The sequence below is a fragment of the Tachypleus tridentatus genome, chromosome 1 (assembly GCF_004210375.1).
Source record: "Tachypleus tridentatus isolate NWPU-2018 chromosome 1, ASM421037v1, whole genome shotgun sequence".
Classification (NCBI taxonomy): Eukaryota; Metazoa; Arthropoda; class Merostomata; order Xiphosura; family Limulidae; genus Tachypleus; species Tachypleus tridentatus.
The window spans coordinates 8007844-8035654 of NC_134825.1; the positions used below are offsets into that span (position 1 = coordinate 8007844).

Genomic DNA, 27811 nt, shown 5'->3' on the forward strand with positions numbered 1-27811 from the left:
CTTGATATAGGTCTGTGTGTATTGTTTTTGTTTTAGATTCTGGAAAATGCTGAGATTAACAACATTATTAAGATCATGGGCCTTCAATACAAAAAGAAATACGAGAGCGTGGAAGATTTACGTACTTTACGATATGGTCGTCTCATGATCATGACTGATCAAGATCAGGATGGATCACATATAAAGGGCTTCTTATAAACTTCATTCATCATAACTGGCGAAGTTTACTTCACTTGCCTTTTCTTGAACAGTTTATAACCCTATAGTAAAGGTATTAAACACTCATGCCAGTATACTGAATATGGAGAAGAGAGAAATATGTATTTAAAACTCTATTAACATTAGTATTTCTGGATTAAATGTTGCTCTTACTTTGAAATCAGTATTAAATAAAACATTTGAAAATATTTTTTAAAGTGAAATTTTCACTGAAATGATTCTTGTAACAGTGTTGTGATATACCAAACCAAAATTAGGTATGGACTGAACTTAGTTCTGATTTATTTATATTTCTCTCTGTTAAATGCTAGGTTGCATCAGTATATTAGTTGATTTGAGAATATTCTGTGTTGATTTTATGTGACTAGGCATACTAGTACTAATGGGTGTTTCAAACATATGCACAGTATTTAAAGTTATAAGAATTTAAATCGTTACTTATGCCCATTTTGCTTGTTTCCAAAATAACGAATACATCATGATGAAACTTTGTAGAATGGATGGCAAACTGCCTGTTGTGGAGACACAAGTGTAGAGGACAACATTTCGAAAGTCTTCCACCTTTGGTCTTTCAAAGTTTCATTATGAATACTCTGCCAAAACAGTCTATCAAAGAATACGTCATTATTGAATATGATAAGCTGCTCTCATAAGTAATTCTTTATTCATATGTAAGTTCCATAATTTTAAGTAAAACTAGTTGCTTTCTAATGATGGTCCTCTTAATTCAGTGGTAATCTTGAGGGTTATAATGCCAAAATTTAGCATAGAGAGCAAAGTATTTTAAGTTAAACTGTAATAAGGATCATACATCTTATCTGTATTTTATGTGCTGATGGATTATGTGTTTTTATCTTAAATTTGTCTTTCAGGCTGTCAAGGGAAAGGAAGAAAAAAGTTTCTATAGTTTGCCTGAATTTGAAGAATGGAAAACTCAGACTTCCAATTGGAATACTTGGAAGATCAAGTACTACAAAGGTATATGGTTATTAACCTGCCAAATAGAAAGATTAAACTTTTCCTTTACAAAATTTATTAGGAGTTTGGTTACATTAGGCACTCATGAGTAGTTATTTGGCCTCAGTTTCATTTTCTACAATTCTGTTATTGTGATCCAAACAAGAAGGTGAATTTTAAGCTGTTTATTTCTTAGTTAGAAAGCCAGCAAAATTATAAGTTGTTTGAGGATATTTAGTTCTAGTGCCTGATGGTATTTTCCTTTATAAAGTCTGTATGCAAAAGCTCGAAGAGATTTAACTTAAGAATTAATTTTGTAGAGAAAGTGAACTTAGGTCAGTTATAGTTTGCATTTGCTAAGATTAAGTGGGTCAAATTCTTCACTTCTTGTGTTTCTGACCCATAACTAGTTTTCTAGTTATTTTTAATAAAACTAAGTTTACAGGAAATAGAAATGAAAAGGTTAACAGTTGAGGCTTTGAAGAAATACATGAAACAAGGGAATAAGAAAAGGTATTATTCATTTTATTTCACACTTTTAAAATTTACATTTGACTACCACCATGCATTGATTGTAATTTTACTACAGCTAGTGTAATTATTAGGAGGTTTTAGAGGTTATACAAATACATTATGAAAGCTGGTGAATAAATATCTTTTATATTTAACATAACATTCACTTGACATTAAGTTTATTCAGAGTTAGAGTCAGACTGATTCAGTAAATTCACAGACAGATCTTTAATAAGAATTCTGCTTCAGAAATTCTATTTTTTTTCATACAATTCACATTTACTAAAATGTTGCTAAGTTTCATGAAGATATATATTGTAAATTGAAAATTATGATAGACACTATGATATCAGTGGAATGGACTGACCACATGTACATAATGTTATGATATCAGTGGAATGGACTGACCACATGTACATAATGTTATGATATCAGTGGAATGGACTGACCACATGTACATAATGTTATGATATCAGTGGAATGGACTGACCACATGTACATAATGTTAATTTTGGAAAAATATGGCTTATAATACAGAGTAGTTGGAGCATTGCGGTGTTTATTGTATACCAAAGTGCCTGAAAAGGCAATTTTGATTCATGTTTTTTTTTTATAATAAATATTTAGAGTATACTGGTAATAATAATAATAATAAATAAATAAAAAAGACACAAGAAAAACACAATTTGTCCCTGAAGAAAGGATTATTTTTCAGTAGCTCTCAGGTTATAAGATTTTTACCATTTTGTATTGAGTCTTATTGAACCTACATGTTTTTCTGACATCGTGAATGTATCAACGCGTAAGAATCATGAGCCTAAATCAGATAAATATACGTTGTTATTTCCTAATATAGGTGTTTTATGTGATTCAGTGCTAAAGTACCAAGATGAACACCTAACATTTATTAATGGACATTCAATTAATGGACATTCAATTCAAAATATATAAGTGAAAATAAATGATGCCCTTGTCATGACAACTTCTGTTCCTCAACCTGATTTCTGATAATTTACTTTGGCCATAATGACGTGAAACAAGCAGTTAAGACTGCTTAAGACTTTCCTAGAACTTAAAAACAGTGTCACATATCTTTAGCCTCAGCCTACACATTAAACTGCTCTCTGTAGTGTTATCTACAGATGTGTTTCCTCTAATTGCCTCACACAAAAGAACACAATAATTAAACAATTGAACAATAAAATTCTACACTTTAATAAGGTAATCAATCAAACATGTATACAAACTAACTCCCAACTCTGCCTTCATTAACCGTCCCAATCTAATACCATTCACAATTTTTTGCATGAGATGGACTTCACCATCACTTTTCTGATACCTGTGAATTACATGAGGCTTTAGTGTGTTTTATTTAAATATTAAATTATATTTTATTTATGTTATACCAGTTAGAATGGAATAAAATCTTAACTAATTATTCATATTTTAATAGTATGCAAGTTTTTAACTGCTGAATTCTGTAAGGTAATGTTTTGAAACATCATGAATTTTTCATAGTGTGACACATTTTATCTCAGCATCTTCTGTATTTTATTTACCACTCCCTCAAAAAAAATACAAAAGTAAACATATATTATTCACTGTAGAATGTCAATGCTGAGACAAACCATGATTTTTATAGCTTTCATTTTATTTTGGTTACAGAGCTATCAAATAGAAAATCAAGCCGCTGGTGTCACACCCACCTGTAATGTAATCTCTTTCAGGATTTGTTAATAGTTCTCTCTTACATTTATTTATGATCCAAACCAGTAAAAAAGCCAAGGTTTTCATGTATAAAATGATGTATAATGTTGTGTTCTGAACAAATAATCATCACTTTCACTTAAGTGAACAAGCTTGCTCATGTGAAGAGTCAGATTGACCAAGTCTGAGTTTATTTATAGAGTTAAAGATTCCACACTATATGTATGACTTGTATGAATTTTCTAGAAATCTAAGACTTTGCACATTTCTTCACAACAAACACCACCCTAATGAAAATCAGCATACATCAAACTTCAAAGAAAAGCCTTTATGGACATCTTCACCAAACAGAAAACCACATTTAGGAAGTTGTATTAAAGCAGTAGAAAATGACGTAATCCAAACCTAAAAAGCAATGTCATGGTGGCATTAACCAAAAACTAAATTGAGAAATTAATTTTTGTTTTGTCTCTGGTATAATTTAAAAAATTCAAGCAATCTTTCAACTACTTTTTTCTCAATGATAGCAAAGTTAATATATTAGTAATAAATAGTTGGTGCTAAAGATAAATAATATTCAATCACTACTATTGTTGTATTCTAGCTAGCCTGATAAGCCATATTAGTTAATGAGAGGTTTTGCTGGTACTAGATATGGTACTAGATATATAATTTATTCAACCTATTATTACATATTTTTCTTTGATTCACTCATGAGTTCTTAAGGTTTCTCATAACTCATAAATAAATTAACCATGACAGGTGCAAGCTGATAACATTAATGTATAATCTAATACATAACTTGTAAGTTCACAGTATAGCTAGATAGAAACTCATTTTTAGGAGTCTCATATAATATTTAAGATACCTCTCTAATAATGAGAGAAAGTTCCTAATTTACAAATAAAATTCTATCAGATTTTAAGTAATGTATAAGGTTGTAAGTAATTTTGTTCATGTTAAAAAAGAAACAAATCATTGTTATAAAGACCATCTGTGTACACTCAATAGTATAAAAGATTTAATTGTTAGTATCAATTATTCTTAATGTTCAACTATGTTTATTGTGTACACTACTTGTTGTTTAGATAAGAAATTAAACCCTTATAAATATATTTCAATCCATTTGTAAGTTAAAATTGTTCTGTTTTCTGTGATGGAAATATAAACAGTCAGTTAAATATCAGAATATTTTGTAACCTTTCTTGAACCTCTTTCACAGGTCTTGGTACCAGCACAGCTAAGGAAGCCCGGGAGTATTTTGCTGACATGGCACGACATCGAATCAAGTTTAAGTACGAGGGTTCTGATGATGATAGTGCTATCCAGTTGGTAGGTGCAGACATTTTGTTTGTAAATACTTTTAACATCTTTTTTTAATTTTTCATTTCCATGTGAGTAAATAGCAAGTTCCATAAATGGTGTGTGTGTGTTTTTCTTATGGCAAAGCCACGTCAGGTTATCTTCTGATTCCACCAAGGGGAATCGAATTTCTGCCATAAATGGTGACAACAGGATTATAAGAAAGATCAAATTGTGTTTCTTAACATTTTACACTTTAGGTTGTTGTTAGGTATAACAGCTGTACATAGTTTTATTCAGTTTGAAACCTGTCGATGGAAAGATGTTTCTTCCTTCTAAGAACAAAGATAAAAAATAGTGTTTAGCATTAAATACTGCATGTGATTAGAATATATTGGTTACATGAGAGATGCTTTTTCTTTTTAAATGGTCCTGGGTTGAGCATTTTTATCATGGGTGACCTTGATACTTAGTTATATTCTAACCTAGCAACTAGTGAAAGTTTCTTTTTTAGTTCTGTTTTTCCTTCAGGAATATAGTTTTTTATGAGACATTGTTGCGAATAAGACAAACACACAAGTTAGTATGTGTGTGGTCTCTGTTTAACTAGTAATATTTAAACTTTTGTAACACATCATGGTTAGTATGTGGGTCAATCAAAAAGTGAACTTGTATGACTACCGACTGAAAGCTTTTTGTTTTTATTGTAGTTGAAAATTATATTTGGATGCACTTTGTTCTTTAGTTCAAAACATCTTTAAAAAAGAAACCTTAAAGCAGGATGTATGTTTTATAAATTCAATTTCCCAAAAGTTGTGGGTTTTTAGTACTTACATTTAAAGAAACAATAAATGATAGACATGGCATTTTACCTATTTGCTAGCTTTTTTTTCCATTCATTCAGGCCTTCAGTAAGAAGATGGTTGAACAGAGAAAGGAATGGCTTACCAATGGAATGGAAGAAAGGAAACACCGTCGGGAGTTGGGGCTGCCCGAGGTACAAATTGTTTAATTAGGATGGTGTTATACATATAACATTTATGTAAAGTAAATATTTATAGACATCCCACGTACATTAGGTCTTTATTAATTTATTTTTTATATTAATTTAATAGGGGAATTAAATCTGAACTTTATGAAGTTATTCCTTTGAATAATTAATGAGTGAAAGTAAAAAAAGAACATATAATAATAATATACCAACCATAATAAATCTATCATATGAAATATTTACAAATCAGAATAAGTGTAAGGATTAATAATACAGTATTAATTATTATTAAGGAAGTTAACTTATCATTCAAAAGAAATTACAATCCAGTAAGTCTAATTTCACTATTCCTGGATAAAGTGAAGCAACCACCGTGTCAATGGGAGAAGACTACATAAATATTTCTTGAGAACCTATGAGTGAAAGTAAAATAAATCTATAACAATATGTAAACCACACTAAATCAGCCCATATCCAATACTAAAAAGACCTTCACCCTAGACCTCTATTTATCTGACAAATAAATATTCAAATTAAATGCATGGAAACTAAAAAGTAAAACTATGTTTTATGTTTCTAGACAGGAAGAACCATATTATGTATAACATGTCAAAACAAGTTAACACATTTTAACCTTGTTTTCATTACATAATGGTATCCATTTAACTGTGATTGTATATCTCAAATAATAAATATTTTGGCAAAGCAATGTTTAAGTAAAGGAGTTCAAGAATCTTTTATTGTAGTGTTAAATTGGTAAGAGTAATTCTGGTGATATTAGTACTAAAGTTTAAATTTATGATATGATGATACAAGTGTTTCTTATTAGTTGTGATGTTAGTACTAAAGTTTAAATTTATGATGTGATGATACAAGTGTTTCTTTGTTTCTGATTAGTTGTATGTTTATGGAAAAGCTACAAGCCACTTAACATTCAATGACTTCATCAACAAAGAGCTTATTTTGTTTAGTAACATGGACAATGAACGATCTATTCCTTCCCTTGTTGATGGTAAGTTTTAATAGTTCCAGTGTAAGCAGTAGTTTACATATGTACTTTTTGTGCATCAGTAAATTCTTTCATATACGTTTTCAGAGCAGCTGGAATGAATAACATGCAGCAAGCTGAAACATTTATATAAAGAATAATTAATAATAGTTGATAAAAATCCCAGTTTTATAAATATAAAATGACATATAAATGTCATTAATCGAGTTAATTTTGATAATTTTCTTTCCATATTTACAAGTGTTATAACCTTCCTTTATGTCATTCTGTTTGTGTTGAACTTTTTGTTCATAAAGGCTTATCATGTCCCCTTTTTGGCTTTTATATAAATTTAACATTATTGATTTAATTTCTGTGTTTGTTAAGTGTCAGAGGCTAGCATGGTTAATAATATTAGACACATGTTGTATCATGTTTGGTACTTTGTTTTCTATGTATTACTTTTAACATTGTGAACATTTCAGGTAATATATTATTCCACTAGTTATTATTTTATATATTTAGAAACATTAGCTTTTGGTTGTACTTTAGACAGTGGGAGTAGTTTAATGAGTTTTCATTTGTGCAAAAGATATGTTAGAAAAAATTGGAAACAAATCTTGCAAGTTATATTAGATCACTTTTAAAGAAGTTTATTACTGTAACAGTAACTATATTCTGCATTTCCTAAGCAGATGATACTGTATTCTTACTTTCATTAACAGTATTGGTTATCCTTTGATAAACTGTTTAGGCAGAGTATTCATGATGAAACTTTGTAAAATGGACGGCAACTAATAATGTCTAATTTTATGTGAGACTAGCGAAATGGAGGTTAAGACTGATAGACGGTGTATCCTCACCACCATGTGGGGCCTACTTTGTCACCTCCAAAACCTAGGGTACATTTTGTAATCCCATGTTGTAGCTTGTACCTTGGGATCTTTTCTAAAAATTGCAGCATATTTAATGCGTTTTGTTTTGGCTTAAAAATTATGGTTGAAAATATATATATATATTGAATATCATTTCTTTGCAATTTTTCTTTTATTATAGATGTTTTAGTATTGTTAGTTTCATATATGTATTTGAGACTAACCTAAGTCTCCTAAGCTGTCTGAACCCTCTAAGGTATTATGGCTGGAAATATTGTTAACAGCAAATATATCTAAATTATGGAACAATATGTGTTAATATTTATTACTAGAAACATGAGAAAAGTATTTTTAATTAGTGATACTGAGTACATAACTTGCTCTGGTTGAAAGTTAACATATTATTATAAGTGTATCTAATTTGCTATACTGATTGCAAGTGTTGTTTTGAGTAGATAGCTTGTTCTGGTTGGAAGTTAATGTGTTATTAAAACTGTTTTAATGTCCTCTATTTCCTGAATTTCTTTTGTAAATGAGTAAACAAAGATGTGTAATATAAAGCAGAGATCCACCAGGTTATTTTCACATATGTCTAGTTCTTGAGATATAGACTCAAGCACAGTGGTTTGGTTTTGAAAAGAAACATGTGTGTATGTAAGATACTCATTATTTCTCATATAGGTTTGAAGCCAGGACAGAGGAAGGTAATCTTTACTTGTTTCAAACGGAATGATAAACATGAAATTAAAGTTGCTCAGCTTGCAGGATCTGTTGCAGAACTTTCTGCTTATCATCATGGAGAGGTGAATTATAACTTCTGTTTCTGTGCTTATGAAATGTAACATATATATTTATCACCTTGCTGAAATTAGAGTTTTGATTGCTTTATTGCCTTTCAAACCATGCCTGATTTATAATCCCACCACACAGTTTGTAAATCACTTGTATACATGTTACTTTATTAAGTGACATAATGGAACCATGTCTGATTTATAATCCCACCACACAGTTTGTAAATCACTCGTATACATGCTACAGTATTAAGTGACATAATGGAACCATGTCTGATATATAATCCCATCACACAGTTTGTGAATCATTTGTATACATGTTACTGTATTAAGTGACATAATGGAACCATGTCTGATTTATAATCCCACCACACAGTTTGTAAATCACTTGTATACATGTTACTGTATTAAGTGACATAATGGAACCATGTCTGATTTATAATCCCACCACACAGTTTGTAAATCACTTGTATACATGTTACTGTATTAAGTGACATAATGGAACCATGTCTGATTTATAATCCCGCCACACAGTTTGTAAATCACTTGTATACATGTTACTGTATTAAGTGACATAATGGAAGAACTGTTCATAAATGATTTTTATGATTATTATTGTCATCTTTCATTATCAAATCTAATATGTTTCTAATTTTGACATTTTAATTTCTTAATGATGAATAAGTCATAGACATGAAATACAAAAAATACAGTACTTATATTTGATTTTTCTTTTTCTTTTTTACCACCAGTTGCCAATAAAACTTGAGTCTACTTTTTATAATGATGGTACTAGTACTTTAAATGATATTTATTTACTTAAATAATGCATCTAAAAATACAGAATAATAGCACAACTAAAGCAAGCAATGCCCTATAACTATTATAATTCAACTGGCTCTCTAAATATAAGTTTTAAATTGATTCCTGAAGCTAATCGATCTGAACACCGTGAGATAAACTGTCAAAGTCAGGATGAAACTGCCAATACTCTGTATGGAAGACAATATAAACTTGTATTTTATTTAATAAATAAGAACTTTACCTTTCCATTAGTTATAAATGATTCAACATAAAATGACAGTTATTGACAATTTATGAAAGAGAGGATGTGAGAGATGGGTGTTACATTTTGTAGTTTGTGACTCCATAAACAAGTAAGATTGGAGTCTATAAAAATTAGACTTTACCTCAGTAATATATATATTTTATAATAAGTAACTTAGATTAAATTCTGTACATCAGGGAGTGGTGATAAATAAATCAGAGAAGAGAGAAGAACCAGAGAACAAATATTATAGTTCTCTTACTAGGAGTGATTGAGAAGAATTAGAGAACAAATATTATAGTTCTCTTACTAGGAGTGATTGAGAAGAACTAGAGAACAAGTATTATAGTTATTTTACTAGGAGTGATTGAGAAGAACTAGAGAACAAATATTATAGTTCTCTTACTAGGAGTTATTGAGAAGAACAAGAGAACAAATATTATAGTTCTTTTACTAGGAGTGAATGAGAAGAACTAGAGAACAAGTATTATAGTTCTCTTACTAGGAGTGATTGAGAAGAACTAGAGAACAAGTATTATAGTTCTCTTACTAGGAGTGATTGAGAAGAACTAGAGAACAAATATTATAGTTCTCTTACTAGGAGTGATTGAGAAGAACTAGAGAACAAGTATTATAGTTCTCTTACTAGGAGTGATTGAGAAGAACTAGAGAACAAATATTATAGTTCTCTTACTAGAGTGATTGAGAAGAACTAGAGAACAAATATTATAGTTCTCTTACTAGGAGTGATTGAGAAGAACTATAGAACAAGTATTATAGTTCTCTTACTAGGAGTGATTAAGAAGAACTAGAGAACAAATATTATAGTTCTCTTACTAGGAGTTGTTGAGAAGAACTAGAGAACAAATATTATAGTTCTCTTACTAGGAGTGATTGAGAAGAACTAGAGAACAAATATTATAGTTCTCTTACTAGGAGTGATTGAGAAGAACTAGAGAACAAGTATTATAGTTCTCTTACTAAGAGTGATTGAGAAGAACAAGAGAACAAATATTATAGTTCTCTTACTAGGAGTTATTGAGAAGAACTAGAGAACAAATATTATAGTTCTCTTACTAGGAGTGATTGAGAAGAACTAGAGAACAAATATTATAATTCTCTTACTAGGAGTGATTGAGAAGAACTAGAGAACAAATATTATAGTTCTCTTACTAGGAGTGATTGAGAAGAACAAGAGAACAAATATTATAGTTCTCTTACTAGGAGTGATTGAGAAGAACTAGAGAACAAATATTATAGTTCTCTTACTAGGAGTGATTGAGAAGAACTAGAGAACAAGTATTATAGTTCTCTTACTAGGAGTGATTGAGAAGAACTAGAGAACAAGTATTATAGTTCTCTTACTAGGAGTGATTGAGATTTTTTTAAAATATTTCTTTGTAAAATTAAAAACTTAAAATTTTTATAAGATTAAAATATTTGATTTATTAACTATGTTTTGGTACCATGTTTATTTGTATATATTGAAAAGAAAGTAGTTTAATTAAATTTCAAATGTAATTTTGTAAAGGTTGTGACACATGAACTTTGACACATCTTTTGCAAGGGATTTACAGAATGTAATCTCTGTTTCTGTTACAACATCCCAGTGATCTTTTGAGGATAAATTTTTCACAATTGGTGAATTAAAGCTATTGAAAACCCAGGATGAAAATGAATTTTGTGACCTGTTATTACATAAATAGGAATTCTTTGGTATTTGCATAATATTAAAACTTGTGTTGTTTATTTCAGAACTCTCTAATGGCAACCATTATCAACTTGGCACAAAACTTTGTTGGTAGCAACAATATCAATTTGTTGCAACCCATTGGACAGTTTGGTACTCGACTGCAGGGAGGGAAGGATTCTGCTAGCCCTCGATACATTTTCACAATGCTCAGGTAGATAACATTTGGAAAACGACATGACAGAGATTTTCTGTATTGTATCTTTATAAATAATAAAACTGTACAGAGTGATGTCGTGTAACAGTAAGGTTTGACAGAAACTAACTGTTCAGTGTTAAGACTTGTTCAAGTTCATTGTATGACTTCCAAAATATTTAGGTAAAAGTTTTTTATGGTAAGATTATACTTAGTATTTTTAAATTATAATTAATGAAAATCTAAAAAACATATGTGACCTGTTAGGAAGTATTTTCTATGCCATGGTTTACTACCATTTCCCACCAAACATTATTTTTATATAAAGAGCTAGCATAATATTTTACTCTGATTTGTAATTTTATCCTTCCTAACTTATCAAGTATAAGCACAATGAAAATCCTACTTTTAACCCTTTGCTATTTTTTAAATATGTAGCTAAGTTTTGATTTTGTTTAGATGATATAAATATTTTTAAGTCATTTTTACATGGGTTCAATCCACATGAAAAATGTTTCAGTATTTCACTTAATATTATGTCTTTAACATACAAAAATATTTTTATTGAGGTATATCTAAAAAAGTAAAATAAAGATTTGTTCACAAATATATTGAGTGTTTGTTTTTAATAACTTGTGTACAAAGTAATTTTCATGCTAAAAATTAAAAATACTTATATCAAAAATCTCAAACTTCCTTTGTGTAATCCCTAAGACCTAAAAGCATTTAAAACTTTTTTTTTGAGTAAATGGTAAATCTAACTGACCTTGTAACCACCAAAAAAAAACTAAATTACTCATTTTTCTCTTTGTATAGACTTCGTATTGTTTTATAAAACCACATTAATTTATCCTATAAGCTCTAAGTTTGTAACTTTATAGATATATTTATAATTAAATTTCATTGCTTTACTGCCATTTGATCTGTGACTTACTACTGTCTGTACACTTATAAGTTGTAAATATCTCAGGGAATGTGCACCTCACATTATGCTGTGGAATTACATTACCTACAAACTACCACAATTAGTAAAAGCAACGTGCATCTGTGCCTCATGAAACATTTTTATATTATTATTACTTATTTTATGAAATCTAATCTTAACTAACCTAAAAAATATCTTTCTTTTTACATTTGTTACTTTTATAATTACACATAAAGAATAAACATAAAAAACAAGAAATAAAATACATATCAAACCTTTTTTTTCTTTTTGCTTTCAGTTGACGAAGAGAGTTAACCCTAATTTTGTTATACTACTTGTAGTATTACAATTAATAATTTTATTTCATTAAATAATGCTCCAAAGGATATAAACTAACAAAATGAAAAAGTAAACAAACTCCCTTACCTCTCAAACAAGCCTGGCATGGCCAAGCGCATAAGGCATGCGACTCGTAATCTGGGGTTCGCGCCCGCGTCGCGCTAAACATGCTCGCCCTCCCAGCCGTGGGGGTGTATAATGTTACGGTCAATCCCACTATTCGTTGGTAAAAGAGTAGCCCAAGAGTCGGCGGTGGGTGGTGATGACTAGTTGCCTTCCCTCCAGTCTTACACTGCTAAATTAGGGATGGCTAGCACAGATAGCCCTCGAGTAGCTTTGTGCGAAATTCCAAAAAACAAACAAACAAAACCTCTCAAACATTTTCTGGCTGTTTAACATTATACAACACGTCATTTGATGTATGAACACCTTAAGTTTATATTAGTTATAGGTAAAATATATTTAAAAGTAAAAGTGAACTTATTAACAAATATAAAAGATAGGATGTGACAAGTGGCAGGGGGGGGGTCTAATTTTCTATTTGATAGCTCTGTATCCAGAGTTGAATACTATAACAAACGTGGTTTAACTGACCAATGACAATTTTTATAGAGAGTAATTTAAGTTTAATTTTGTACTTTTTCAAGGGGTGGTGGATAAAATATGGATGAGAATATGCTAAGAGAAAACGTGTGACATTCAAGTTTTTTTTCAAATATTGATTTGTAGAGTTAAGAACTTAAAACTTGTATACTATTAAAATCTGAATTATCAGCTAATATTTTATTCCATTCTCATGGGTGTAACGTAAACAGAAAGTTGTTTAATAACATTTTGAATGTAACATGCTAAAACTTTGTGTAATGCACAGTAAAAAAATACCAAGGTCAATAGGATTAATCAGTTGACCCTAACCAAAACTACATATTAAACTCTAAATATTAAATTTTCTCCTTATAACCACTCGGTGATTATAATCATTGTAAGGAGAAGTGAAAGTATCAGTATTTAGGTGAAAGCAAAATTTCATATTTTTTTTCTCCAATTTTTAACACAAGTTTATTTTAAGTGTATTACTGTTAACTATTTTATACAACAAAATGCAAATTAATGATTGTGTTTTATCTTGGTGAAAAAAATTATTTTTTTCTTTGAAAATAATTTTTTTGGAAAACCTTAATTCTTATGAATTTTATCTGAACTTCAGTAAGGTTTAGTAGACAAGTGCTATTTTTTGGTGCTAGTTATTTATTTATTTTTTTTTGCAGTCCTTTGGCAAAGCACATATTTCCTTCTGTTGATGAACCTCTTTTGAATCATCTCTATGAAGACAACCAGAAGATTGAGCCAGAGTTTTATGTTCCCATAATTCCTATGATCTTGGTGAATGGAACAGAGGGTATTGGAACTGGATGGAGCACTAAGATTCCAAACTATAATCCCAGAGAGATAGTGGAGAATCTCCGTAGAATGATTGTTGGAGAGGAACCCAAGCCCTTGGTATGTACAAACTTGTTGTGGATTCCTGTGATGCAGTATGTGGAAGAAATACTGAACAATGTGTAGTAGGGCATATAAAATTATATATTTTAATGGTTAGTTACTTTGCTTTTAAAACATTTCAGATTTTGACAGTGCATAAGATCCAATGAGCATAAAGAAAGATGAATCTGAGTTGCTTCACAGTGAATGTAGACATTTTCGGTCTGTATTATAGGATTTATGGTATCTATTATGTGCACATCTGTATCTGGAACTTTGAAAGTTAAATACTTAAAACTATACACTAGTGTCTTCAATGGTATCTCTATCTCGGCATATAAATTTAGTGCTGTTTTATATTTTACCTGTTAACAAAGGTATATGAAAGCTATTACAAAGTAAATACAACACCTGTGATTAAAGTTTAAAGAAACTAATCTCGCATTTACAAATGCAAGAGCCGTTTGTAACTTAACTTTAGAAGTACTGATGGAGGTTTAAACATGTTTGTCCAAGCTATTTTTGTATCAAGTTGCTTCACAGTAGCCATTGCTTCTAAAAATATGCTAGCCAAACAGAATGAATGTAAATGAATACTGCCTTTATTGCAATAGAGAACTTGCTAGAAAATGAGTGATTTTCACCTGTGTTGTTGGTCAGTTTTTTATATTGAGTGTTCTGAAAAGCAAAATCATAAAATTGCACTGCATGATGGAATGTGTAGACTTCAACTAATTATAAATGATACATAAACAAGTCAGTTATTTAAAGGTTAATGGATATTTGTTTAAACAGTAACTACTAGGCTATTCTTCAACCAGAGTCCTATATACCAGTGAGAAAACTATACTCCATTTCATAGCTTGTCAGGAAAACATGACCACTACTTTTATGAATATAAAACAAAAATAAGCAGCATTCTGTTACAAATTTCATCATTTAAAATTTAATGGCATCTTGCAAGAATATGTTTCACTTAAGTTTGCTGAGCAGTTGTGTCCCCTGCTATTTTGTCAATTCAAAATTAAATATAGATATCCTTTGTGTATCTCTGTACAAGTATCAAAGCAATCATCCAAAACCATTTCAGATCCTCCAAATTCCAAAATGGTACTACTACCCTCCTCCTCCCAATACTATATTGACTTTCATTTGTTGTTTAGGCATTGGTAAGAAGTTTGTGAACAGCTGACGAGTCTTTTGTGCCCCTACATTTTTTGTGTTATTGCAGTGATTGCTGATCATGTGACTACCCTCCACCAATTCCATTGCACCTTCTATACTGTCACACAGTTGTCACGTGATTAGCACAACAGTGTTCAGATGTGTTTTCTCAGTAGTTTTCACTTCTAGTTACTTGTTCATTTAATGGTTCCTTTACATATTTTTTTGAAGGTCCACTTGGACCTGTGAATTTGAAATCGGATGTGGAATGTGAAGAAGTCCACAAATATGGATAAAACTCATGTTGCTGATGCTGACTGAGGAGATTTAGGCATTAATTTGGTGGGAGTTGCAGATTGCTTTACCTGACTTGTTTTCTTTACTGGGTGAAGAGAATACTGTTCCAGATATAGTGTTATACACCACAGGTCTGCTTTGTATTTTAATACTGATTTTTCTTGTTGTAGTTGCTCTCTGCTTGATTATTTGTTTTCTCAACTTCACTGTCCTTTCTACCTTTCTAATGTGGGATTCCAGCTGTGGGAGAGCAAAGGTTTGGGAAGATAACGTTTTCTAACAATGATATGCTGGTGTTTTGGGGTTTGTATATGCCAAGTTTCAAAAGTGAGGATTGTGTTGCAATGGTAGAGGGAGCTGCCTGCCCTATTATAGAGGGTACAGTGGGATTGGTGGAGGGTGGTCACATGATGAGCACATGCTGCTGCAATGACACAAAAAGTAGAGGGGTATGAAAGACTGGTGTGCTGTTCTTAAAACTTATCAGTACTATAGGGGTATGAAAGACTGGTGTGCTGTTTGTAAGACTTATCAGTACTATAAGGGTATGAAAAACTGGTGTGCTGTTTGTAAGACTTATCAATACTATAGAGGTATGAAAAACTGGTGTGCTGTTTGTAAGACTTATCAATACTATAGAGGTATGAAAGACTGGTGTGCTGTTTGTAAGACTTATCAATACTATATGGGTGTGAAAGACTGGTGTGCTGTTTGTAAGACTTATCAATACTATAGAGGTATAAAAGACTGGTGTGTTGTTCGTAAGACTTATCAATACTATACGGGTATGAAAGACTGGTGTGCTGTTTGTAAGACTTATCAATACTATATGGGTATGAAAGACTGGTGTGCTGTTCGTAAGACTTATCAATACTATATGGGTATGAAAGACTGGTGTGCTGTTAAGTAAGACTTATCAATACTATACAGGTATGAAAGACTGGTGTGCTGTTCGTAAGACTTATCAATACTATACAGGTATGAAAGACTGGTGTGCTGTTTGTAAGACTTATCAATACTATATGGGTATGAAAGACTGGTGTGCTGTTCGTAAGACTTGTCAATACTATATGGGTATGAAAGACTGGTGTGCTGTTCGTAAGACTTATCAATACTATACAGGTATGAAAGACTGGTGTGCTGCTCGTAAGACTTATCAATACTATAGAGATATGAAAGACTGGTGTGCTGCTCGTAAGACTTATCAATACTATAGAGATATGAAAGACTGGTGTGTTGTTCATAATACTTATCAATACTATACAGGTATGAAAGACTGGTGTGCTGTTTGTAACACTTATCAATACTATACGGGTGTGAAAGACTGGTGTGCTGTTTGTAAGACTTATCAATACTATAAGGGTATGAAAAACTGGTGTGCTGTTTGTAAGACTTATCAATACTATAAGGGTATGAAAAACTGGTGTGCTGTTTTTAAGACTTATCAATACTATACGGGTGTGAAAGACTGGTGTGCTGTTTGTAAGACTTATCAATACTGTATGGGTATGGAAGACTGGTGTGCTGTTCGTAAGACTTATCAATACTATACAGGTATGAAAGACTGGTGTGCTGTTTGTAAGACTTATCAATACTATAGAGGTATGAAAGACTGGTGTGTTGTTCGTAAGACTTATCAATACTATACGGGTATGAAAGACTGGTGTGCTGTTTGTAAGACTTATCAATACTATAGAGGTATGAAAGACTGGTGTGTTGTTCATAATACTTATCAATACTATACGGGTATGAAAGACTGGTGTGTTGTTCATAATACTTATCAATACTATACGGGTATGAAAGACTGGTGTGCTGTTTGTAAGACTTATCAATACTATATGGGTATGAAAGACTGGTGTGCTGTTCGTAAGACTTATCAATACTATACAGGTATGAAAGACTGGTGTGTTGTTCATAATACTTATCAATACCTAAAAGGCAGTTGAAGGTTGAGATAGTTATGGGGGAGATAAAGTAGGTACCTATCAGTAATACATTTTCAGTATTAAAGATATTAACTTTTGTGGACTTTATCAAGAGACATTCCATTTAACTCTGCATTTCTCAGTATTTTATATTTTGTCAGTTTTTTTTATTATTATTAATAAACATAACTTGTAAAAGTCACTGCATATATAACGCAGACATTTTAAATACGTGAAAATGTCTATAACCTTTTGAAACATAAATTTAATATTTTTAGCTAATAATGAAAACAAAATATTTGTTCTGGACTCTCGTTTCAGAACTAATGTAAAAATTACATGCCAAAACAGTCACTTCTGTGAAATGAATGAACATGCAGGGAAACTCATTATGTTAATTTATTCCATTTTCATGACATATAAACAACAGAGTATCATAACTAACTGACTGCAAAAACTCCTGTACAACATACAGATGTATCCAGTCAATGGAAGTGCTTTACGTCCCTGTATACCTGTAGGATGAACAAAGAAAGCTTTATAAGAAATAAATTAAAAGAAAGTATTTCAAGGTTTCAGGTGATACATTTATAATTCTAAAAACTTTAGAAATAAAGTTTTAAAACAATCAGATCATGCAATTCAAAAGTTCTTTGCATCACCAACTTGAGAAATTCACTGTTTTAAATTATTTTAACTCAGAATAAGCTTCAAAGTTGTTATAAACTTATGTATGGTTTCATCTGTTGACAAGTTTTTTTTCTGCAAAGATGAAAAATTTAACGATTTCCATCATTTGATTATAAATTATAATAAGAAGCCAAAAATTGACAATTAGGTTTATAGTTGTTTTTTTTAATTATTTCATTCATTTTAAAAAACAAAACTATCATGACTTTGGTAACACAATTGAACAATGGTTGCACATTGTAATCACCACATGAATAAAGAAAATACTTTGGTCTCTCATGTAATGATTATAGTTTATATTATATTAGGCTGTCACAGTGTTTGCTGATAAGAGTTTAGTGTTATTTAAATGTTCATAAAGCTTTCTGTGTACACATACATATATATATACATATATAGGTGTAGACATAAAATAATCTGTGGTTATACATGTATGTACCAAGATTTATCTCTGTTTACATCTATGTATGTACATAAATACATGCAGTACATTTTTTTCTTTCTGTACATGTATGTGTATTTGTACACAAGCTTTCAGTCTCTAAACACCAGTTTATTATGTTAGTTTTTACTAACAGTGTAATATTCTTGTATTTCAATGTTTATTTTAGTAGAGCTGATTATTGGTAGGAAAGTGGTGGAGTTTCTTGTATACAGTTTTCATTTCTTTGTATGTGGAGAACTGATTATTTTCTACACTTAAAACAATAGTTTCATTTCGCTAAGTTCAATACATATATACAGGCTACAGTTTTTATGAGAATTTGACATTAAAATATTTTTGCATATGTGAAAATTTTGTTGACACATTTTCTCTATGTGTCATTATGAAAAGGAGAACAAGTTAATGTAAATGTTTTTTATTTACTTCTGAATAGAGACCATGGTTCAAGAATTTTTGTGGCTCAATAGAACAGTTAGACAGTCAGCGTTTTGTAATAAGTGGTGAGATAGCACTCTTGGGAGCAAACAAGTTAGAGATTACAGAGTTACCAGTTCGCACATGGACTCAGTCTTACAAGGAACAAGTTTTGGAGCCAATGGTTCATGGTACAGAGAAGACAAAACCCTTGATAGTGTATGTAGGAATAAATTGGATATATAATGGACAAAATGGTAGATGGTTACTTTCTTCACTGGAGAAATGTTTTAATACACTTACATGGATATTCTTCAGTTGATATTTAATCAAGATCTGAAGAGGAGTCACAAAAATTATTTTAAGAAAAACAAATTTAATAACTTATTTGTAAATAGTAATAATTGATATACATATATAATGTATAATTATTAAAATGTGACTGTATATTACAAAATATTATGAGTCCACTGAAATACAGCCAAGACGGCCTCACTTTGTAAGGACTAAAAGTCAGTTTTATAGTTTTGGATACAGTAACATTAGTCCATGTGTGCTGCATCAGTGCAAGTTATTGTAATGTTAGCAGGCATAACTGGAAAGTCAATATAATAAATTTATTGAATATGTAATGCTATGAGCCTTAAGCTATTTAGACTAAACATTTTTATTTTCATGTTATAATCTACAGTAATTCTAGAATGAAGAAAAGTATAATTTATATTTATTTTCTAATATTTTTATGGTGGTTACAAGGTCGGTCAAATTGACAGCCCCACATAGTTAGAGTACAGAAAATGACAGACAAAATATAATCTTATTGAAAACAAACATTTGAAATGTATTCAGGGTATTTTAGAATAACAAATAATATTTGGGATTTTAGGGATGAAGAATAGGTTTTGTTTTGTTTTAATCATAACATGAAAATCACTTTGTATTTGATCTAGTAATGAAACAAACATGATATTTTCACAAACAAGTCTTTAGTGAGAATAATTCATTAAACTATCTGTTTTTTTATCTATAAAATATTTGCAAACTTTACTAAAGGCCTACCAAATTTTGTGAAGATGCGCACTGCATCACAAGTTGCAGTATAAAAACTTAATGTGTGCAAATGTGTATACAAAGGGTTAAGTTCTAAGTTGTATTTGTTTCACTTGCTAAGATAATTTTTGCCAGAAGTTACAGTATCTAGTGTGACCTGAGACTGAGCTACTAAAAGTGAGAACATGTATAAATAATGAGCTGAATAAAAAAATCAAATTACCTTCAAAAACTAAGTTCAGCTACTCCACCTTACTCTACTTCAACTTAATGTTGTTGAATTCTTCATTTTCCTATATTATACTGTTAAACATTGTTATAAAGCCATTCTTGGTACATTGAGTTTTATAGAAATTCTTCATTAATATTTGGCAATCTTAGTGATACTTTAAAATTAGCTGCTGTAGTTCTCCACACAATATCCACCAGATAACCATGAAACTATACATATTATAACGTAATATAGAAAGTTTGTCTTCATGAAGTTTGGTAAGCTGATTGTGAATATAATTTTCACTAAGTACTTCAATTAAATATCTGTCTGTGAATTTATGGAGTCAGAACATGATTAGTCTGAATGCAAGGTAGTTTTAATGTTAAGATTGAAAATACTTTTCTCCCATCATGTTACCACCATATTAAAAGAAACATCTAACTATTAAACCCACATAACTAGCTGTACAAAATGGTGAAAGTGTAGCTTCAACTATAGAATTTAATTATATAAATCATGTCTAGCTTGCATGCAGACCCCATTGAGAAATTATTTCATTTGTTTTTTTTTCATATCTAACCTAATGAGTCTTTTTGTTTTTACATTTTAATTACTTTATTAACAATAAATTTACATAAAAACAAATTTATTTCTGTCCTCTTGTTTTCATCTCTTGCCACCAAATGAAATGTACCCCTATTGTTTTGTGATGATGGTGACAGCTTATAAAATAATTTTTATTTCAAATACGCAACTAAAAGCACAATTACTATGTATAATATCCTGCACAGGTGCCTTAAAGTAATTCACATACCTGGTTGATGTGAACTAAGCAATTGTAATGATGAATTGTAAGCTAGTTATTTAGAGCAGTGTTGCCAGAAGGAGTTATCCTTATATGGAAATCAGTAAATCAAAATTTGATCTTTATTAGTTTTAAATAATAAATATCTACTGTTGGAGAGAATTAGTGATATCTGATTTATTTATTAACTGTTTTTATATCAACTTTATTAATATACACTGTTTTTTACTAATTGCATGTTTATTATTATTATTACTATGCTGCCAAAGTGTAAGTGTACCTCATGTTAAGATTAGCCTCAGAGACCTATTCTAAAACCACAGAGTAAACTTATAGGGTTACAAACATTCTATTGACAAAATATTTTTTATATTCTTTGTGTTAGGTATGAAGACAGATATTTGATTATATCATTAAACGTCAATCACAAATCATGACAAATAACTTTTGCAGCAACATTTTGACCATCCTTGATTAATTGGCACTATTAAATAGCTTATCAGTTTGCTAGTTATTATCTGATTGTGTTAGATCTAATCAAGCCGTATGCTTTCAAGTATACCATAAACAATAAATTTAAAAGTTAATGTGGGTATTGAAACTTGAGTAAAGTAAATTGCAAAAACTAGTCATTAAAAAGAAACTATCGCTCTGCTTTTATTTTTTCTTCCTAAAACCACAGAGAAAAATATTTTGTGAAACCTTTAATAATTTATTATCTAAACCCAAATAAAAGGTTTGGTTTCTGCACAATAGTGCCATGTTTTATGCATCATGTCAAGTTTTTTACTACTGTTGTTCTCACATAATTAAAAAAAAACTGCATGTTGTTCTCTCAGTACTGGGTAGGATTTTGTTAGGCCTACCTGTTAACAGCCAAACTGTGAGGGTTTAGTTAAACATTCCTTTAATTTGAATTATCTAATACTGCTGTACTATAGTTACATATAATTAGGATTTGTATTTTCAGCATTATAGAAGTTTCTCCAATTCTTGAAAGTAGTGTTTCCTCTGTTTAGAGACTACAAGGAGTATCATACTGACACGACTGTAAAGTTTCTGATAACAATAAATGAGAAATTTGCAGACCTTGAACACCAAGGGCTGCACAAAGTCTTCAAGCTTCAGTCCACTGTAAATACAACATCAATGGTATGAGAGAGTTTTTATCTTTGTGTTGGTTCTTCCTGATGCTATTATAAATTTTAATCTTTGAAACTTTGATGCCACTTAGGAAAAAATCGGATGGTTGTTCTGTTCCACGTATTGATTACACAGAGGTTAAAATCAAGATTAGTTTGTAGTTAAAAAGATTCTAATTAGCAGATAAGTGCACTTGTTAAAGTTGAGCAACCAACACTTTGTGTAGAATTCTTGTTGATGAAGTCACTTCTCTTTTTTTAATAAATTGTGTATTTGAAAGACAAGTTTTTGATTTGATATAATGGGTGTGAATTTTAAAAAATGTTGTTTTAGGAAGTAAAATTCAAAGGATTTTGTTTAGGATTTTGCATGACAATGGCCATTTTTTAATGAATTAACCTGGGTATGTTAGTTGAAGTAATGAACTTTTATCTTTAGTTATTATTAATGACTTATACCCTAGAGTAGAAAGCTTGGGCATACCCAAGTTTTTATAACATAATTGGAGATAAATTTTTAACTTACTACAAACAGTGGTGTCGTACAAGGTATCAAGGGTTAGGGTGACTTTTCGAACTTTAAATGATAAATGTTATGTTGCTGATAAATTTAGGCAGTAATTAGTACTAGATGTAAAATCCCATGTTCTCTATATTTTTCTGTACTGTATAGGTGCTGTTTGATCATACTGGTGTTCTTAGAAAATACGAATCTCCTCAAGAGATTCTGACAGAGTTTTTTACCGTTAGACTTGAGTATTACACAAAACGAAAAGCATACCTTGAGGGTATGTTGGGTGCAGAAACAAATAAGCTTGACAATCAAGCACGATTCATCCTGGAGAAGATTGAAGGAAAAGTTGTTGTTGGTAAGTTGTGCAAAAAGAAAACCATGGATGCTGTGATAAACTTGTCATACCACTGAATGGTATACATTGAAAATGTAGGATCTTTCTCTGAAAAATATATAACCTTAATACCGTATATAGTATTAGTTGATAAAGTAGCTGAGAAAAATGTATTACTAGTATCAGTGCTCTTCAAGTTCTATGTATGTTTAGGTTTGAAAGTTTTAATTTTTTTTTTAATAACAAAAATTCAAGTGAAGATACTTATGATTAGAGAATACTTAGGTTTAAGAAATTACACAGTAGTGTTCAATCATAAATCACTATCAGCTATGTGCATCTTAGACAACACCAAAAAAAAAACCTGTAAGAAAGTTTGGTTTTAAGTATTTTTCTGTTTTATAATGTATGGTTACCTTAAATTGACACACTCTGAACTCTTAGATAATCCTTTATGCAAAATTTTAATGACTTGTAAGTTGTTTGTGTGAAAAATGTGATTTTGAAGTATCAATTAAAACATTTTGCTATGATTGTGTAATATATATTTATACAGTTTTTTGTTGTTGTTGTTTTTTCAACAGCAGTAGTTTGTGTATGTCTACACATGCTAAACAAAAGTTTGGAAAACAAGCTCAAACTAATTTGACTGTCAACAAAAATGTGCATCCCTGCTTACAACAGAAGTAACCCCATCTACCCTTGTTTCAAGTGCTAAAGCCAAAAAGAAAAATTAACCTGATTTAAAAAATCCATTAGCTGTGCTAATTGTTGAGATAACCTGCAAATATCAAATATATTGAAACTTGCTACGTTTCAGAAAATGGCAAAGACTTGTTTAAGCTTAGTTTCCTAGATTAAGACACATTCTGAGAATGATAAAATATTCTGTATTCACACAAAAAATTTTCTTTCTCAAGAAAACAAGAAAAAGGTCGACTTGATACGTGCACTTGTGGAGCGTGGCTATAACTCTGATCCTGTGAAAGTGTGGAAAAAAGCTGCTTTGAAACAACAGTTGGAGGTACAGGTTATCATAGATTTTTAACAGTCTTTTACTAAACTGTTTGTTTTTAAACAATACATGTTAAAATTGCATTGCCAGCATTTTCATTTTACATAATTTCTTATTGGAGTTATTCCTAGTAATAATTTTGCAACTTTTTGAAATTTTAATGTGACCATCCAAAGGTATTGCTTGCTCATTACTAATAAAAGTAGGGCTCTGGTATGTTGTAATGCCTAGTGTATTAGACTAAGGATCTAAGCGTCTTATGTTTGAATCTTAATGCTGTAAACGTAGTTTGCGTTTTCAGTTTTTTGAACATTGTAACAGTGACACTCAATCTGATCGACTGATAAGTGATTGCTTCCCTTCTGATTGCCAATTCAAAATTATGGATGTCTGTTGACCAAAACTACATCATTTCCGATGAGTTGTTTAGCTGAATGTTTCTATTAAATAATTGTCGAAGGTTAGTTTAGTGCTGGCTCGAACAACAAATTATGTATGCAATCTATTTTGAATAGTTTGTAAAGTCTTATCCATTGCCTACACATTTAATTCTAAAGATTATCCAGTTTGAGATCTTAAAGAATAATTAGCCTATTTATATTTCACTACAGTTTTCTAAGTTAATGTTGGTTTATATGTGACTTTCTTGGAGTTAAGTATGTTTAGTTTTTATCATTGATCTAATTGTTTTTACTTGTGTTGGAATAAATGTGCATATTTTTCATGTTGATGTTACACTGATTTTTCATTTGTTTTAATTATTGTTACTTGCCCAAAGTAAAATGGCTAAACAGATACCACTATTTTCCATTAAAATTTTCATTGAGACCAATAAATTCACAATATTGTATTGCTGCAGAAATAATTTGAATTTTTTTAAAACAAAAAATATTTAAGCTCATAGCTTAATTAAAATTGTTCTAGGGAACCCACGTAGTGAGGCTTAGGGCATTTAATTCTCATATATATTGGTTAAAATAGTTTTAATAAATCCATGTGAGGCTTAGTGCATTTGATCCTAATGATAAATTGGCTCTACTACATTTTTGTATTAGAAGTAGTATTGAAAAGTAGGTTAAAATTGTCCCATGTAGTGAGACTTAGGAATTCAGTCTTCATATCTTAGTTAAAATTATTAAACCCATGTAATGAGGCATAGGATATTTAGTCCTCATAGCTTGATTAAAAATGTTCTAGTAAATTCATGTATTGAGGCTTTAACCCAAAATAAACCAACATAAAGGAACACCTTTATACCTATATTAAATATAATAAAATAAAATTATATATTCAAACATCTAACACCGCCCTCTACATTCCGACACTCAGTTACACAACCCCTTCCAAACGTGTGGTCAGCTTCCAGTCAGTTACCTCTTGCTTTCTTTGTGAATCTGACGACGACCGAAGAAGGTAGAAACGTTGTTCACTCTTCTACGTAAAATATTTTCTCAACCCAAACGAGCCATTTTTGCATATATATGAGGCTTAAGACATTCAATTCTCATAGCTTGGTTAATTTTAATGAGACGTAGAGCATACAGTCGTCTTAGTTAAGTTAAAATGGTCTCAGTAAACCCATGTGGTGAGACTTATGGGCCTTTGATTCTCACGGCTTAGTTAAAATGGTCATATTAAATCCTGTTAGTGATGCTTAGGACATCAGGTCATGATAGCTTTGTAACAATGGTCCTAATTAACCCATGTAGTAAGGCTTAGAGCATTCCATCGTATTAACCCCTGTATACTGTTTGCTGTAATTGTTGTATTTTCTGTGTAAAATGAGATGATTACTTTATTATAATTATTAGATTATTTTGTGTTTGTAGACATCTGTTCAGTGGTTCATTATATAACATTCTTTTCTTAAAATATCAAATGATTGTTGGGCAGTGCTTTCATATTTACAGTGAATGCTGTTTATAAGCATTTTAATTTGTGGCTGTGTCTTTTCTTTTGAACAAACCAGAAGGAGGGGACAATGATGGTAAGATTGAAATTCATATTTTATTTCACATTTTGGAATAACCCATAAGAAGGAGTCATTGATGACAATAATAAAAATTCACATTTTATTTTGTACCTTATTATTTTCAACAGGCCAGGTGACATAACAGTGATGCTGCACAGGCATTCAGTTTTTGTAAAAGAAACCAAAGAAATTTGACATCTTGCACACTGTTTGTTTTAATGGGCATGAGAATGGATTTAAAGAAAGGTTTTTTCACGAACATGTTTTGTTGAATTTGCATTCGGTACAGAGTTTTAACTATCTTAGTATTTGTATAATGTAATAAAAATGTTTATTCTAATGTTAAGTTCATTTATATACTTGTTATCTTCCTTACAGTTTTCCGAGGTTAGAATGTTAGTTCTTGTATACTTATATTTTGATTGTAAAGTAGAACACAGAAATGAAATGCTACTGTTTATTAATTATTTGAACCTGCCCTATTAATGATAATCTTGTTATTCAACATAATGTTTTGGTGAAATATCGTAATGTGTTGTTTATTTTGTGAAACAGGATGAATCTGAGAGCAGTGATGATGAACAAGGAGAGGCTGCAGGCCCTGATTTTGATTATCTTCTTGGCATGAATATGTGGAGTCTCACAAAAGAAAAAAAAGATGAACTGTTAAAAAAGAGAGATGAAAAGGTTCACAGTATTTTATATATTGTGTTGAGAGTTTTTTTACCTTTGATTTCAGATTATGTACTTTTTTTCTTTCTTATGAGCACGTTTGTATTTATTAGGTAATGGCCTTGATAAACTAGAATTGCTAAAAGATTTGTGTATGCCATTCTGAATGAGGAGTTCACTGTTTCGTGTGTAACTTTCTTCTACCCTGAACTGTATTATCAAATCTTGCTTCCACTCTGGGCAAGTAACTATAGAATGTAAACTTTGCTTTCTGTCTGAACAAATACTTATTGTATCTGAACTTTGTTTCCAGTCTGAATGAGTAATTTTATCATCTGTACTTTGTTACATTTTGGGCAAATAACTTCTATCTAAACCTTGTTTGAAATCTGAAGAAGTAAGTGTAGTAACTGAACCCTGCTTCCACTTTGAACAAGTAACTGTGCTTTTGATGTGAACATGTAATTGTGGTAACAGAACTTTGTTTCATTCTGAACAGGTAACTGTAGTGTTTGAACCTTGCTTTCAGTCTCAGCAGTGTAACAGTAGTGTTTCTAACTTGCTTCTAGTCTGAACAAGTAACTGTAGTATTTGTAGTTTACTTCTAGTATGAACAACTAGCTTTAATATTTGAAACATGCTTCTAATCTGAACAAATAACTTTAGTATATGAATCTTACTTTCAGTCTAAAGAAGGAACTTTGTATCTGAGATGTGCTTGGAGAAATGTGTGTGACGTGATATAAATACTTTTCTTTAGATTTGTTACCTCATTGACTGGTCAAAGTCTGTTACATGAATTACTAACTAAATCTATATTATTGAAATTAAACTCTGTAGTACCTGAGTTTTATTAATTCAAAAGTAAAACAATGTCTCAGTATGGTTTAAGTTTAGACAGTTTTGTTTTCCTATTGAGACAAGGTAATAAGACATCCCTGTAAGCAACACAGAGCAAGAAAAGATGATAAAGTTTTGAATGTGTGAAGGTTCCTCACATGTAACTCAACTTTTGTATGTTTGAAATATTCTATATACACACATTATCACATTCACTTACCTCATGACACCAACATTGGTAATCAGATAAAACGTTAGGAAAAACTAAAAAAAATGTTTTGTTTAATTTGTTTGA

The 27811-nt window shown here is 30.6% G+C and overlaps 1 protein-coding gene across 1 annotated transcript in view; it reads left to right on the forward strand.

Moving 5' to 3' along the window:
* The first annotated feature begins 1061 nt into the window (after window positions 1–1061).
* LOC143223650 (DNA topoisomerase 2-alpha-like) overlaps window positions 1062–27811 on the forward strand; it is a 61724-nt gene continuing 34974 nt past the window's right edge. Inside the window, exons 1-13 of the mRNA XM_076451921.1 lie at window positions 1062–1197; window positions 4619–4728; window positions 5603–5695; window positions 6587–6701; window positions 8234–8355; window positions 11147–11295; window positions 13810–14041; window positions 18978–19177; window positions 22047–22179; window positions 22843–23038; window positions 23938–24041; window positions 26002–26019; window positions 26560–26691. Coding sequence (XP_076308036.1) covers window positions 1062–1197; window positions 4619–4728; window positions 5603–5695; window positions 6587–6701; window positions 8234–8355; window positions 11147–11295; window positions 13810–14041; window positions 18978–19177; window positions 22047–22179; window positions 22843–23038; window positions 23938–24041; window positions 26002–26019; window positions 26560–26691 — 1740 coding nt within the window. The remainder of the gene's footprint in view (window positions 1198–4618; window positions 4729–5602; window positions 5696–6586; window positions 6702–8233; window positions 8356–11146; window positions 11296–13809; window positions 14042–18977; window positions 19178–22046; window positions 22180–22842; window positions 23039–23937; window positions 24042–26001; window positions 26020–26559; window positions 26692–27811) is intronic.